The following is a 15,884-nucleotide window of genomic DNA, read 5'->3' on the forward strand; positions in this document are numbered from 1 at the left end:
AAAGAAGCCAGCATAAAACAAAATAAAACCAAAAAACCATCAAGCATTTAAAAGGATTAGTGAATTGTGGAAGGAAGCTCAGAAAACAGGCTAAAGGTTCTCTACCACCATATAATTTACCTGTTACATCCAAAAGTACTCCACCAGCTTCGGTAATGATAACACCAGCTCCTGCCATATCCCAGCAGTGAATGCCCATTTCATAATATGCATCTGCTCCTCCACTTGCAACAAGGCACATATTTATTGCTGCTGTACCAACACCCCTTATCCTAAAACACAATATTTTAAACAAAATTTACTACAGAAAAACAAAAAACATCCTTTAAGATCATTCTTGCAATCCTCAATTCACTTTATGGAGTGCCACCTGAAATACTTGTTATCCATCCATCCATGGGATCATTAAGGCTAATATCAAGAAAGATTAATAGTGTATCATTTCCTGATGTGTATATATTCTACAAAAATAATGAAACAGGTGTTGACCCTAACAAAACTAAATTATTTAATATGGTTTAACATGGTTTAACTAACGGTTAAATATGGTTTAACTAATGAGAGTATTTTGCTAACAGTATTAGTAATATTAATACTAACCAGTGAGAACATGTTGCTAGGAAGAAATAAAAATGTTTTTTTAAATCCCACTAATAGGAATATAACAGTAAGATTGTCAGTTGGCACATACTTTTAGATCTATCAAACATGAAATTAGCTCATTTTACTGATATACATGAAACATATCACTAACCATATAATATATAAACAAGTAATAAAATATAAATATGATCTTGGATTATAAGAAATGCCAGTGCTTTAGACACTGAAAATCTTTGATTTATAATTAGAAAAAAAATCATAAACTTTAAAAAGCAACACGGTATCACAGGATCAGTCATTCTTGACTGAATTGTAGCATTACTCTAAAAACAAAGGAATCAAAGATAAAATAGCAAAGGGAATAACAAAATAAGGCTTTGTTTCATTTTGAGAAAATCTTAGAAATAAGGATAGCTCAGGGTCAGAGTAATGTAGAATGGGATAAGGGCAAATATCATCACCATTTTGAAAAAAAGGGGGAAGAGAGAAGGCAAGTGGAATCTGCAAACTCTAAGCTTGCTTTGAATTCTTGGCAAAATTCTATAAATTTATTAAAAGTATCAAATGCCCAAATGTCTATGCACAAATGCCCAAAACTTCAGAAAAAATAAGAGGAACTAGAGGTTTTAAAACAAGAAGTCAAATTTGACTTCATATGTTAATGGGATGAAATCCATGGTGGATTTTGATACTAAATTGGATTATCTAATTCTAGCAATTACCAAACTTTTTGATCTCATGACCCCTTTATATTCCTAAAAATTATTTAAGACCCAAAGGGCTTTTGTTAATATGAATTATATTTATAAATATTTGCCATGTTATAAATTAAAACTTATAAATTTTAAAATAATTCACATATATAATAATATATTAATCATATATTATATTATATATATTATAATAATATAAAATAATTCACAATAACAAATTCAATTTATATGTCAACATAAAAACATTTTTATTAACAATATTTTTTTAAAAACTAGTGAGAAGAGAGGGCAAATAAGTTTGGGAACTTCTGACCTAAAATCTTATCACCGTGCAGACCGACAGTTTACTCAATACCTTTTCAACTCCCTCTGTAGCCTCTCCCTTCTGACTGCAGGGCTAGAGGATGAAGCAATAAACTCCTTCCAAAGTTTTCCTTTATAGAGGATTCAGAACTTTCCAGGTAACTCTCCATTTTCCATCATTGGCTTTACTTGGTTAAAACTCCATGGAACCTGACACTAGGTACCCTCTGATTTTCTCTCTCTCTTCAGCTTTCTTTTGTTTTCCCTCATTAGACTGTAAGCTCCTTGAGAACAGGGACTGTCTCTCTTTTTCTTACATGTATCCCTAGCATTTAGCCCAGTGCCTGGCTCATGGTAGGTGCTTAATAAATGTTTATTAAATAGAATTGCTGCCGTAGTCAAAAGAAACAGAACAGATACACTACAGGACTCGCCTGACTTTAATAAGATAAAGTTCAATAGGGAAAAATGTAGTCTTGGGCTTAGAAACAAAAAATTAAATCCATAACTATAAGATAGAAAAGGTATGGTTAGACATTGGTTCAGAAAAAGATCTGGGATTTTAGTGGACTGAAGGCTCAGTAGGAATCAGCTGTGTGAAAGGGTAGCCAAAAAAACCACCAAAAAACCTAATGCTATCCAAGGCAACATTAAGAGAACAGTGTCCAGGACGAGGAAGGTGATAATACAACTATACTGGGCCCTCATCAGACCTCATTTGGAATACTCTTTTCATTTCGGGGCACCAATTTAAGAAAAACAGTCCATAGATAATCCAGAGGAGGGCAACATGAAGTGGAAGGGCTTTGAACCCATGTCATAGGAGGATCAGATTAAATAACTAGGGATGTTCAGCACAGAGAAGAGAATACCTCAGAAAGAAATAGTAGCTGTAATCAAGTATCTGAAGGGCTGTCATATGGAAGGATTAGACTCATTCTATTTGGCCCCACAGGGCAGAACCAGAGGCAAAAGGTAAAGTGGCAAAGGGGGTAAATTTAGGTTTGATAGCAGGGAAGATTTCCCCCAAAATTAGAACTGTTAAGAAAGTGGGATGGATTGCCTCAAGAAGTGGAGAGTTCCCCCACTTTTGAGAACAGATACCTTGTCAGGAATGGTATAGTAGGTATTGGTTTTGGCTACATAGACACTAGACGGCCACTAAAAGCCCCTTCCAAATTCTCAAATGTTGTGTGTCTGTGGATGATTAGTGACTATCTAGAAAAGGATTCATCAACAACGGGTCACACCAGCATGATATCATTTACATTTTTTGAAAGGGTTACTAGACTATCAGACAAGAAAAATATGAAATATAATTTTACCTAGATTTTAGCCAAGCATTTAAGACATATGGGCTAAACAATAGTACAATTAGGTCTATTTGGAACTGATTGAAGAGCTGAGTGAAAAGAGTAGTTATTACCAGCTCTTATGAGGGGGTCTACAGTAGAGCGCCGTAGAGATCTGTGGTTGGTTCTATGGTTTTTAACATTTTAAACAATGACTTAGATAAAGGCATAAATGACTGTTTATCATATCCAAACCTAAGAGGCATCATTAACATATTTGATATTAGACTCAAGTTCCCAAAAGATCTTAAGAGACTAGAATAGGGGTGAGGAACCTGCAGCCTCAAGGCTACACCCTCTAGGTGTGGCTCAAAAGTGAGGCTCTTTGACTGAATTTTGGATTCAATCAAAGGGCCATACTTGAGAACCTAGAGGGCCACATGTGGCCTCAAGGATGCAGGTTCCCCAGCCCTAGATTAGAACACTGGGTCAAATCTAAGAAGATAAAATTAAATAGTGATAATTTTTAAAATCTTACAGCTAAATTTTAAAAAAAAATACATAAGCAAAACATAGGGGAGTTGTAGCTAGGTAACTGTAAAAATGAAGAAGATCTAGAGTTTTGGTAGCCTGCAAACTCAAAACAAATCAAGTCTGATAAAGCAAAAGGTATGCTCTAAGTCAGCACTGAAAAAGACCATGTGCCCAGAAAGAGGAATATGATAAAACGGTCTTCCTGTGTTGTCTTCATCAGAAGATATATGCAGTACTAATTTCATTTCTGGGTGCCATATCTTAGGAAGCTAGCTAGATAGCAATAGCTTGCATTAGGATAGTGCTTACTATTTGTAAGGAACTGTACTAAGTGCTTTACAAATATTACCTCATCTAATCGTCATCATAACCCTAGGAGGTAGATGCTACTACTATTCCCATTTTAGAGCTGATGAAAACAGGCAAACAGAGGTTAAGTAGCTTGTCCAACGTCACACAGCTATTGAGTGAATAAGGTTGGATTTGAAGGAAAATCTTCCTTATTCCAGGCCTAGCACTCCATCCACTGTGACACCTAGCTGCCTAGAATACTGATAAACTGTGGAGCATTCAAAGAAGAGTGACCAGGATGGTGAAGGGTCTCAAGGCCATGTCAGGTGAAGATCACTGAAGGGCAGAATATGCTTAAATTGGAGACGAGAAAAGGACATGACAGTTATCTTCAATGTTTGAAAGACCTCTGCAATGAAAAGAGATTGGACTTGTTCTACTTGCCTCCAAATGATAGAACTAGTAGCAACGAGCAGAAGTCACAGAAGCAGATTTAGGCTCGAAATAAGGAAAAAGTGCTTAACAACTAGAGCTATTAAATTAGAATGGGCTGCCAGGAGATAACATACATAAAGTGCTTTGCAAATCTTAAAGCACTAAATAAATGCTAACTCTTATTATCATTATCTTCATTGGAAGTCTTCAGTAAAAAGTTGGATGACCATTTGTCAGGTATGTTGGAGAGGGTTTTTTTTTTTTCCAAATGTGGGTTGAACTTGATGGTCTCATAGTTTCTCTGATTCTAAACACACTCCAAAAGGAATTCAAAGGATTCAAGGTGCCAAAGGATTCACCACCTTGCCACCTTGCCTTATTATGTGGGGAACTGACAAACTTTTTAAACAAATCCAAGCACTAAAACTGAACAACTGTCCTACCCCACCAGAATTCATACTTATGTGTAAAAAGTTAAGAGTAGAAATACTTTGCTCTTTCATAATACTTTGCAGGTCAGAGTAAATTGGCCACAGAAGCCATCACTTCAAGAAGGTGTTTGGTATAATAACCACAATAACACACAATTACATAGTCCTTTACGCTTTACAAAATTCTTTCCTCAAAAGAATCTGGTGATGTAGGTCATTTTCCTCTTACCACTATTTTAAAGATAAGAAAACTGAAGTCCAGAGAGAAGATCTCTCCCTGTAACTAATTCTCTAAGCTTTAGTTGCCTTATTTATATTAACGATCTGAAACAGATCACTGAGCTTCTTGCAATCCCTCAAAGTAAATTATCTCCAAATGAATATGTTATCGGGTAGTCTAATCTTTGTAAAGGTAAACAACTACCCGCATAATAGTTGTGAAAAGAAACAAGTTTCTATATTTAAAACAAACATGCAGATTGAATTCGGCCCTGGACTAGATGATCACAAAGCTCCCTTCCAATCTAAAATCTGGTAAGATTGCAAAGTTGGAAACAATCAATACTTACAAAAACTTGTAATTATTCAGTAATTTTATTTTTACATCAACTCTAAAGAAATTGTCAGGAGCCATAATGGATGAAGAAGTTAGTTTTCCTAAAGCCACTTATGTTAAATTTGAGAAGCCCTGAATCCTAAATAAAACCAAAATGCACTTAAAATAATATTTTTAAAAGCTTTTACCTTGAAATATTCAAGGAAAAATTCTGTAACTGTTCAAATATTAGTTTTAAGCTTTTTCTCCACACGAACATTCCAAGATGACTGAATAAGAACTAAACCACATTTTAACCTTTACTATGTTAAGATCTACAGTTTCTGGGGAAAAAAAAAATCATTTTTTATCCTAAAACGTCAGAATTCTCTGAAGTTTTCAATAGAAGATAAGAATACCTTACCCATGAATAGGAATACAAAGAAGCCTCTCCATGTTTGAAAGAACAATTTTTACAACCTCCGGTTCTCGGCTAGATCCCAATTCTGTCACCAAAACTGATTTAGTAATATCTAAAAGGAAGAAAAATAGAGGAACATTAGAAACTTGAAATTTCATAATCTTAAACTTGGGACAAGACACAATTATCCATTTGCAATTCAGATTAAATTATGACCTAAGTCCCTTTATACTTTTTTCCTTCAAACATGTCTGCATTTTAGCCTACAAACTTCTTTTGTTTTTAACAGAAGACTAACCAACATTGTATAGCCATCCATCTCTTATGGAACATTATGGGCTACAAAAGTTAGAATGATGATTCATTTTACATGTAAGACTGGATTTGTGTTCACTATTTCTAGGTTTATATATTTATATAACACAATACCAATGTATCTAACTAGAGTGTGTTAAATGATAAGAATTCGTAAATTAATTCTGCAGAAAGGAGTATACTTTCCTAAAGTTACTAAAGTTAGCTAAAGAAAATGTCATGCAAGGTCATGTTTGCTGAAGTAACAATCAGAATATCTATCCATCCCACAGGCAGGACTCAAGGTGATTCTTGGATCCCATGGGCACTGAGCAAGCATCAACCATATAACAATTACAAGCATCCTAAACCCTTTGGTTTGCCTCATGACCCCAGTTATTTATGTAGTTGGCACAGGCAGAAACTCTGTTCTTAGGATAACTCACTGTAATCAATACAGTCACGGATGCTTGACTGATTCCTCTTTATCAGGTACTAGTTATCCCAGTGCTTGGAAACTGTGCATAATAAAACTTAAAATTACACTAAGACCTTTGGAACATACTGAATATGTATATGACTAGGTAGAAACAATGTAATTAATGATAAACCTTCAAAAGTTCAAATTCACTCATAATTTGTCCTAATCCCTTCTTTCCATATGATCTCACTGTATATTTTGTAGCACTGCCTGCAAACAACTTTGGTTGGAGTCCATATTTAGCAATACCCAAGTGATAGTTCTTATAATTCTCAAAAGGAATCTAGCATCCCAACCCCTCCCCAAAAGGCACAGGAAACAACCCATCTGTCTACATAGATAGATTCTGAGGTGGGAAATAAGCAAATACTTTGAACTAGAACATTCTGAACACTTGGTACTTTAAAGTGCTATTTATATACAGACTTTCCATAAAACAGCAGCATGAGACTTTAAGATTTTAAATTAGTATCATAGATTTAAAGCTTTTAAGAACTTTTGGGATCCATCTAATCCAACATCATTATTTTAAAGACAAGAAAACTGAAGCCCAGAGAAATAAAGTAGTTTGTTAAAGGTCACACAAGTAGCAAACTACAGTACAAAGTTAGGATTTGGACTTCAAATCCAGTGTTTTTCCATTGCACTGCTGTTGAGTTGCACAGGCTAGGGCAATTCCAAAACATATTTGCTTTCTTTCTTTCCATGACTGGTATTAAAAGCTGAGCCACAGCTAGAAATAGGAAAAAGAAAAAACACCAAAAGACTGGAAGGAAATCAATAATCTTATACCACAGAATCCCCTTGCACACATTCACACAATTCATCACTGATGAGCGGAATGCACCTCCCTATATCTTTGCCAGCCTTTGGCTAGAATCCTTTTTATACTTCAAAGCCCAGTTCAGGTATTATCATATCTGTTTCATCCTTATCTGTATAGCCCCCCAGCACTAAGCCCAGTGTCTGGAACATAATAGGTGCCTGATAAACATCTGCTGATTGAGCCTTCCCTGATTTCACTAACTGAAATCATCTCTCCCTTTTTTAAATTTTCTTACAGACTCTGTCTAGATCTTTGCTTTGCCCTTATTACATTTTACTCTTTATTATATTTAATTTTATATGTGCATGTATATGTGTGTATATATATATGTATGTACGTATATACATATGCATATATCTATTATCTTTTCCCCTCATTAAACTCTAGAAGCTTCCTGTGGGCAGAGATCATGTCACTTTCATTTTTTTTATTCCTAGCTTCTAGCAAAACCTTGTACATAGTTGCACTAATGTTTACTGAACTGTATCATTAGGAGAATTCAAAATATTATAATAAAAGCAATTCAAAGCCTTCTGAACTGATCATCTATTTTTCTCTATCACCAAAAAATTACCTAATAAACTTACCTTCTTGTCCTGATACCTGAAGTTTTTGATCATTGCAAAAAGCCCCTTTTCCTTTCCTACCAGTATACATTTTATCTTCTATACAACTGTACACAACTCCAAATTCCATCTACAGAAGAGAAACAATTACAAAAGTATAACACTGAATTTAGTGTGTATTGTTCTTAAAGAAAATCTTCAGTAGCAAGAGAATATATTTACATGTAATTGTTTTGGTGATCTGACCAGTAATTTTACTTTTGTAGAAAACTGCAGATTTTTTTACTTTCTTTTTTTCTTATTTTTTTTGTCTGTTTTCTTTTGCAACATGGCAAGTATAATCAATATCAAATTGCTTGCCTTCTCAAGGAGGGAGAGACAGGAAAGATAAAGAAAATTTGGAACTCAAAATTTTAAGAAAATGAATGTTAAAAAATTTTGTACATGTTGAGAAATATTTAAATATACAAATACAAATATGTACATATATATGCGTATATATGTATATAAATAAGAAAACTCTTTCTACCAATTCAGAACAAGAGGCACTGCTTGAGGCACTGAGATGTTAAGTGATTTGTCAGGGATCACACAGGCAGAATATCAAAGGAAGGCCTTTAACTCTGGCTTTTCTTTCTCGAACCATAGCATTTCATCCACCACTCCATGCTGCCATGTGTTTACTTAAATAAAATAATCTGGTCAATAAATAAATGGTAAATAAAATAATCTAAGTCATTTAGACTTAAATGCTGGACATTTAAAATGTAGATTTCTAGACAAGTCTGAGTTTGAAAAGATCTTGAGGTCATTTAGTCCTAGATGTGAAAATAAAATTTAAACCCTCCAGCCCATTCCAAGGCTTCTTGCCACATTCCTAGAAAAGTACCCTCTCCTGGATCCTACCTCTTTCCCTCACTTTCTTTCTATCCCTTGGCTTCCTATAAATTGAAAAGTTTAGGAGGGAAGGTCTTCCCTTATCCATGATTCCAAACTGGAAGTTTAGGCCCCACACATATTACTTCTGTAAGTCAAGCTCCCTAAGCTTAAACTAGTTATAGAAATTTCCTGAAGCTTCCTCCAAGCTTCCTACCTAAACCAATCATTAATACATAAGAGTTGGCCAGTTCCAAAGGCCTGATTACTATTAATCAGTCAGTGTATTTTCGTTGAGAGCCTACTATTTGTATGTGATCTCCCTCATGAGAATGGAAGCTCCTTGAGAGCAAGAACTTTCTTTTCATCCCCCACAGAGATTAGCACAGTGCCTAGTACACAGAAGGAGTTTAATAAATGCTCATTGACTGATGTAAGTACTACATATGGTAGGTTATGAAGAGAATAAAAAGGAATTTAGGAGTTTACAATCTATCTGAGGAACTAAGATAAATGAGAGGGGACCCAAAGGAATAATCCATAATAATCTATGCATGGATTGATAAGGGATCACCTCTCCAATCAATGCTACTTACTGCTACCAGAATGATCTTCCTAAAATATTAATTTGCTCATGTTATTTCCTCCAGAATATAAACCCTTGACTTGGCATTCAAAATCCTTTCTAATATGGCCCCAAAATAAAAGAGGCAGATACACTGTATACAGATACATTGTTAAACACAGTAAAACTGGAATCAAAGGCTCAAATCTCAGTTCTGTCAAGAAGTAAACCACTTAACATCCCTGAAGCTTGTTTTTTTTATGTATAAACTGAAGTGGTTGCACTAGATGCCCTCCAAGATCCCTTCTAAATCACAGTCTATTCTCCCTACCTTCCTTTTCTCTCTCATTAGTCGTGTATATAAACCCTCCATTCTAGCAAAGCTGTTCTAGGAGTGCCCCTCCCATGAACATTCCTTTTATTTTTCCACCTCTGTGCCCTTATTTCTAATCTCTTTTCTGTTCCTCAAATATTATCCCCACTTCTACCTATTTCAAATCCTATACAGTTCAAATAGCATCCTTCCTTAATTATCCTAGTCTAGACCACTTCTTCTCCATCAGAATTCTTGTATCTACCATCTCCAGTTCCTATTTTATTACATACTGCTTTGTATTTGAATAAATGTATTATCTCCTCACTTATTGTAAATTCCTGCTAAGTAGGGGCCAGGTCTTTCTTTTTATGCCCATTATACTTTGTAGGTAAAAGGTGCACAATGAATATCTATAGATTAATCTGGTGACAAAGGCCTAACATAAAAATTAATTCCAATGTTTCATAATACTCCCTAGTCAAGAGAAATCCTTTATATCCATTTAAAATATATCAAGTCACCTCAGAAGTCAATCCTTCCTTATCTTTGTTTAAAAAGCTCTCATTTACAAAACTAAACAAACAGGTTTAGACTAAGCAAAGAGTCCATACATTTTTCTCAGAAATTATTAAAATATTTGAAGGCTAATTCTAATTTTCTTCATTGTAAAGATATGTAATAATAATTAACAATTATTGTTGTTTATAATACTAAGTAGGTACCATTATATTGTTCATACATATACATTAGCCCAAATTTAATTTCAATAAAACTCAGAAATCATTTCCCAAGAAATAATAATACGTAATTCAAGACAGATTTCAATGTCTATAAATTTCAAATGCCTACGTACCTTTTTTCCCACAACAAAGCCAATGGAAACAGCTACAAATGGAAATCTTTAAAAAATAAAAAAAGATAACAAATATTCCAAATAAATAAGATTTTTTGGTCAGACCTTTTTGCAAGACTATGCACAACTCTATGTTAACAGCTTCAAATAATACAGAAAAAAGACAAAATATTATGTGCTTTTTTCTACCAAAGAAAAATCACAGTATGATACAATGTCTACTAATAACCTTTTAGCTGTATTCTAAAATAACTTAATAAAATTTGGGAACATACTTCTTCCACATATAGTCTTGATCTACTCTGACTTTATTTTAAATTAAAAGCTAATTTTTCCTTATCTGCTTCTTAGGACTACTGAATTTTTAAAAACTAATTCTTTCCAAGTATAATGATGTATATTAAGTATAAATAGAGAAGTGATGAACTAGAAGCAAAAAATGAAATATGCATTTTTAGGCATGTCTAATGTGCGGATTCCTTTTACTTAACTATACTTATCTATCACAAAGGAGAACTTTTAGAATCTGAGGAGAAAAAAAGTGGGCAGTGATAGTGATTTCAAAAAAAAAAAGAAAAAATATCAACAAAATATATTTCAAATTTACAAAAGAGAATAAAAGAAATTTCAGAAGGAGACAAAGACAAGCAGGGCAGTTTTGGAACTACATTTTGAATTTGTTAATGGTTGAACACAAAGAAGATTCACAATTTCATTTATAATCCTCTTTTTCTGCTTCTTTGTATATGAAAGTTATCATGGGGGCAGCTAGGTGGCGCAGTGAGTAGAGCACTGGACCTGACACCAAATCTGCTCTCAGATACTTGACACACTAGCTGTGTGACCTTGGGCAAGTCACTTAACCCCAATTGCCCTGCCTTCCCCCCTCCAAAAAAAAGGAAAAAAAAGTGATCATGTTTGTTAAGTTCATAATAACAAAAAAAAAGAATTTTTTAAAAGAGTGACCAATGGGACATATTGCCCATCAGACTTAAGGATAGGAGAATTTATGAATAAACAAAGAGATAGAGAGTACTATGAGATATAAAATGGTTAGTTTCGGATTACATTAAATTAAAAAGTGTTTTGCGCAAATAAAACCAATGTAGCCAGGATCAGAAAATTGTGGGGAAAATTTTATAGACAGTTTCTCAGGTAAAGGTTTCATATCTCAAATATATAGAGAACTTTGCCAAATTTGTAAGAATATGAGTCATTGCCATTCCCCAATTGATAAATGGTCAAAGGATATAACAGGCAATTTTTGGAAGAAGAAATCAAAGCAATACATACTCATAAAAAATGCTCTAAATCATTATTGATTAAAGAAATGCAAATTAAAACACCTTTGAGATATTAGCTGATACCTGTCAAATTGGTTAAAATGATGGAAGGGAGAAATGACAAATGTTGGAAGAGATATGGAAAAACTGATATACTAATACACTGTTGGTGGAATAGTTATCCAACTATTCTTAAGAGCAATTTGGAATTATGTCCAAAGAGTTATAAAACTGTGTATATCCTTTGACCCAGCAATACCACCTTTAGGTCTATTTCCCACAGAGATCAGGGAAAAAAGAAAAGAACCTATATGTCCTAAAATATTTATAGCAGCTCTCTTTGTGGTAGTAAAGAAATGGAAATTGAAGGATGCCCCACAACTGGGAAATGGCTAAACAAGTTGTGGTATATGACTATGACTACTACTGTGCTGCAAGAATGATGAGCAGGTTGATTTTAGAAAAACAAGGAAAGATGTGAATGAAATAATGGAGAGTGAAATGAACATACGGAACCAAGAAGACATTTTATATAAGAACAGCAATTTTGTTTGAAGAATTAACTGTGAACAACTAAGTTATCTATTATAAATATTCAAATCAAGTACAAAGGACCTATGAAAGAACATGCTATCCACCTCCAGAGAAAGAAGTGATAAATAGAAGCATGCATGGTATGGGTTTACACACACGCGCGCGCACACACACACAAACACACACACACCTGTGTCAAATGGTGGCCTTCTCTAGAGTAGGGTGGGGACAGGGAAGGAGGGAAGAAATGAGGGAAACAGTTTGGAACTTAAAATGTAACCAAAAAAAATAAAAAAAATTTTTTAAGTGACTGAAAAGATCACTAATAGAAAATCACTCCTCAAGCTGAAAATTTTGTCTCATATTTTACAGAAAAAATTAAGGCCATTCACCATGAACTCCCTCTTTCTCATCCCCTATCACTCAGAAGCCTTCTGTCACCCTTCACCCTTGTCTCACATGATGAAGTGGCCTTACTCCTTACCAAGGCTTACCCCTCTACCTGCTCAAGTAATCTCATTCTATCTCATCTACAAAAGATTGCCCCTTCTCTCATCCCTACTCTTTCCCTTATTTTCAATCTCTCCCTCTCTTACTGGCTCATTTTCTACTGCCTACAAACATGTCCATGACTGTTCTATACTGAAAAAACCCTCTTTTGATCCTTCTATCTCTTTTAACTATCATCCTATATCTCTTCAGTGCTTTGTAGCTAAACTCCTCCACTTTCCTCTCACTCTCTTCTTAACCCTTTCCAATCTGGCTTCCAATCTTATTATTCCACTTAAACTGCTCTCTCCAAAGTTACTCTCTTAGTTGTCAAATTCAATGGCCTTGCCTCAGTCCTCATTCTGTCCTTGACTTCTCTTTTTAGTCTTTGACTCTGTTGATCCCTCTCTCTTCTCTGATACTCTCTTCTCTCTAGGTTTCCAGGTGTCATCCTCAACTCCTCACTCTCTCTCACCCCATATCCCATCGATTGCCAAATCTTGTCCTGATAAGTCCTGAAGGCTCATAACATCTTTGGTGTGTACTCCCTTCTCTCTCTTCTGACACTGCCATCACCTTGGTATGGGCCCTCATCACCTCACATTTGAACTATTTGCAATAGCCTGCTAACTGGTCTCCCTACCTCAAGTCTCTCCCCAAACCAATTCCTCTTCTATTCAGCTGTCAAACTGATCATCCCAAAGTACAGGTCTGACTATGACATTCCTCTATTCAATAAATTCCTGTGGCTTCCTATTATCTCTAGGATCAAATATAGAATCCTCTGTTTGGTTTTTAAAGACACATAGTCCTCTTCAAGAATGAAGTACAAAAAAAAAAGGCTAATCCCCCCTCCAAAAAAAAAAAAACAATGAAGGACAAACAGCAGCAGCAGCAAAGACTTTTAGAATATGGCACCCAAATTTCCAGTCTTCTTACACCTTACTCCTCTCCACCCCAACCCTCATGCTCTGCAATCCAGTGACACCAGTCTCCATTTCCTGATTCTGGGAATTTTCACTGGTTGTCCCTCATCTAGAATGTTTTTCCACTTCATCTCTGCCTCTTGGCTTCCCTGGTTTCCTTCAGGACTCAACTAAAGTTCTAACTTCTGCAAGAAGTTTTTTCCAGTACTCCTTAATCTTAGTGCCTTCTCCCAACTTATTCGGTATATATCATTTGTACGTAACTGTTTGCGTGTTTTTTCCCTCATTAGTCTGTAAGCTCCTTGAAAAGAGGAACTATTTTTTCTCTTTTTGTGTCCTCAGTACTTAGCACAGTGCCTGGTGCACAGTAGACACTTAATAAATGCTTGCTGACCTGTCTTCAACAAGATGACAAATAAATTGCCACTACAACTGAACCTCTTTTCAGAATCACTTTAAACTATTAGGAGGGTAAAATGACTAGTTTCTCTTGTAATTTTACATCTCAAAACAAGACTTCTTTACATTCTAGCAAATCATCAATACTACCACTCTATACCCAGTATTTAACATAACTCAGATTTAGGATTAACACTGAACTTTGCTGAGTAAACTGCTGCTGGCTTTGCTGAACCAACATGCCACTTCTCGCAGGAGTTGTAACAAGAATTAGAACTGGCTATTTAGCATTCCGTAGTCATCTCTATGAGAGGCAGTGGAGTCAGAAAGAATTGGATTCAAATCCTATTTCTGGCACATATCTATGTAACAATTTAACCTCTCAGTACCCCCAGGAAATTCTCTAAGACTACATTTCAGACAAATTGTTGACTTGTATCACTGGAGAGAGTTGCCATACCAGAAAGCCCTGCACTGATGAAATCAGGACCAGGCCAAAAAAAAGTCTTAACTTATAGAAGCACAACAATATTAACATGTAGATATCAACTACTATCTCAGAAGAGGGACAAGAGCAGGAAAACATGCACGAGCACTAATTAAGTTAGAACTGGATTAAACATGGAAAGTGCTGAGATCATGCCTGAAAGGAGTTCAACAACAACAACAACAAAGAAGGCAGAAGGATTCTGGCAGAGGTGTGCTGGTAAATTTTTAACAACTAGCCTTCAAAGGGGCGTGGGGGAAGTGCATAACACATTCTTAAGCTCAATCTGAACACTGACATTTTCTCCATTGCTTTCTTAAGTTCTATCAATGAAACTTAAGCCTAGATCTGTAGAATTTGCCAATTTCTGAGGCGTAAGTGCTCATGCTGAAAATACAGCAATTGGCTCTCAAGAATCAAGAGAAGCTGGCTCCAGCACATGCCTGGCCATTAGAAACAGGTCTAGGAAACACATTCTCCTCTGAGGCTATTTATTGTTCATATATCCAGGGCCAGAAGGAACAACAGAAGTCTCCTTGTCTAAGGCTTACTTTTTATAGATGATGAAACTGAGACCCAAGGAGATGAAATGACTTGACAAAGGTCATATACATAGGCAGTAAGTGAAAGGGCCAGCACTTGAACCCAGGATCTTCAATTCCAGACATATCCTAAACCTAAGAAGGGTTTATATTTTACAGTTTTATATAAACTCAAGACAACCACTGTATGCCAAGTATGCATATGTATATGTAGAGATAGAGATGAGAGACAGTGACAAAGGTCATAGATTGACAACTACAATGGACCTTATGGACCTCAAAAGGCCATCAAATCCAACTTCTCATTTTATAGATGAGGAAACTAAGGCCCATGGAAGCTAAATTACTTGCCCAAGTCACAAAAGTAATAATTGTCAAAAGAAAGATTTAACCCAGGTCTCTTGATTCCTGAGCCAATGCTCTTTCCAGTGTAAGTTGCTTGCCCCAACCTGCCCAACAACAAAAAAAACCTACTCAATTAAGGAAAATAAGGTTGATTCTCATTAGTAGTAATTATCTTAATATTATCTAAAAATAATTATCTAATATTTAGTAATATTTCCCTGAAATCCCTTCCTCTATTTACTCTTCCTTCTGAACTGTATTATTCTTTCCAGATTCTGAGTCTATTCTACTAACCTCTTCCCCAAATTTTTATTTTAATCCCTTAATCTCTCAGCAGACATTGAAATTTTGGGAGGCCATGTTGTTTCATATTTAAATTTTCATTTGGTTCTAGGAAGGAATCTGGGACAGCCAGGGGACAATTTGGTGACAAATACAACAACTTTATAACCCTAATAACTACATTCCTGATTGAGAAAAATCAAATAGTATTTATCAAAAACAACAATGTTAAACATTGTTTTGTAAAAGTTGGCTATTTTTT

The 15,884-nt window shown here is 35.1% G+C and overlaps 1 protein-coding gene across 3 annotated transcripts in view; it reads right to left on the reverse strand.

Annotated features, from left to right (window-relative positions):
* The window catches only part of IMPA1 (inositol monophosphatase 1), a 43,227-nt gene that overhangs the window by 2,540 nt on the left and 24,803 nt on the right, over window positions 1–15,884 (reverse strand). For all 3 annotated transcript variants that reach the window (XM_036741006.1, XM_036741005.1, XM_036741004.1), the window contains 4 exons: window positions 10,336–10,381; window positions 7,747–7,855; window positions 5,562–5,670; window positions 121–272 (listed from right to left, as the gene is read on the reverse strand). In XM_036741006.1, the coding sequence (XP_036596901.1) occupies window positions 121–272; window positions 5,562–5,670; window positions 7,747–7,855; window positions 10,336–10,381 (416 nt within the window). The remainder of the gene's footprint in view (window positions 1–120; window positions 273–5,561; window positions 5,671–7,746; window positions 7,856–10,335; window positions 10,382–15,884) is intronic.

This window comes from Trichosurus vulpecula, chromosome 1, assembly GCF_011100635.1.
Source record: "Trichosurus vulpecula isolate mTriVul1 chromosome 1, mTriVul1.pri, whole genome shotgun sequence".
Classification (NCBI taxonomy): domain Eukaryota; kingdom Metazoa; phylum Chordata; class Mammalia; order Diprotodontia; family Phalangeridae; genus Trichosurus; species Trichosurus vulpecula.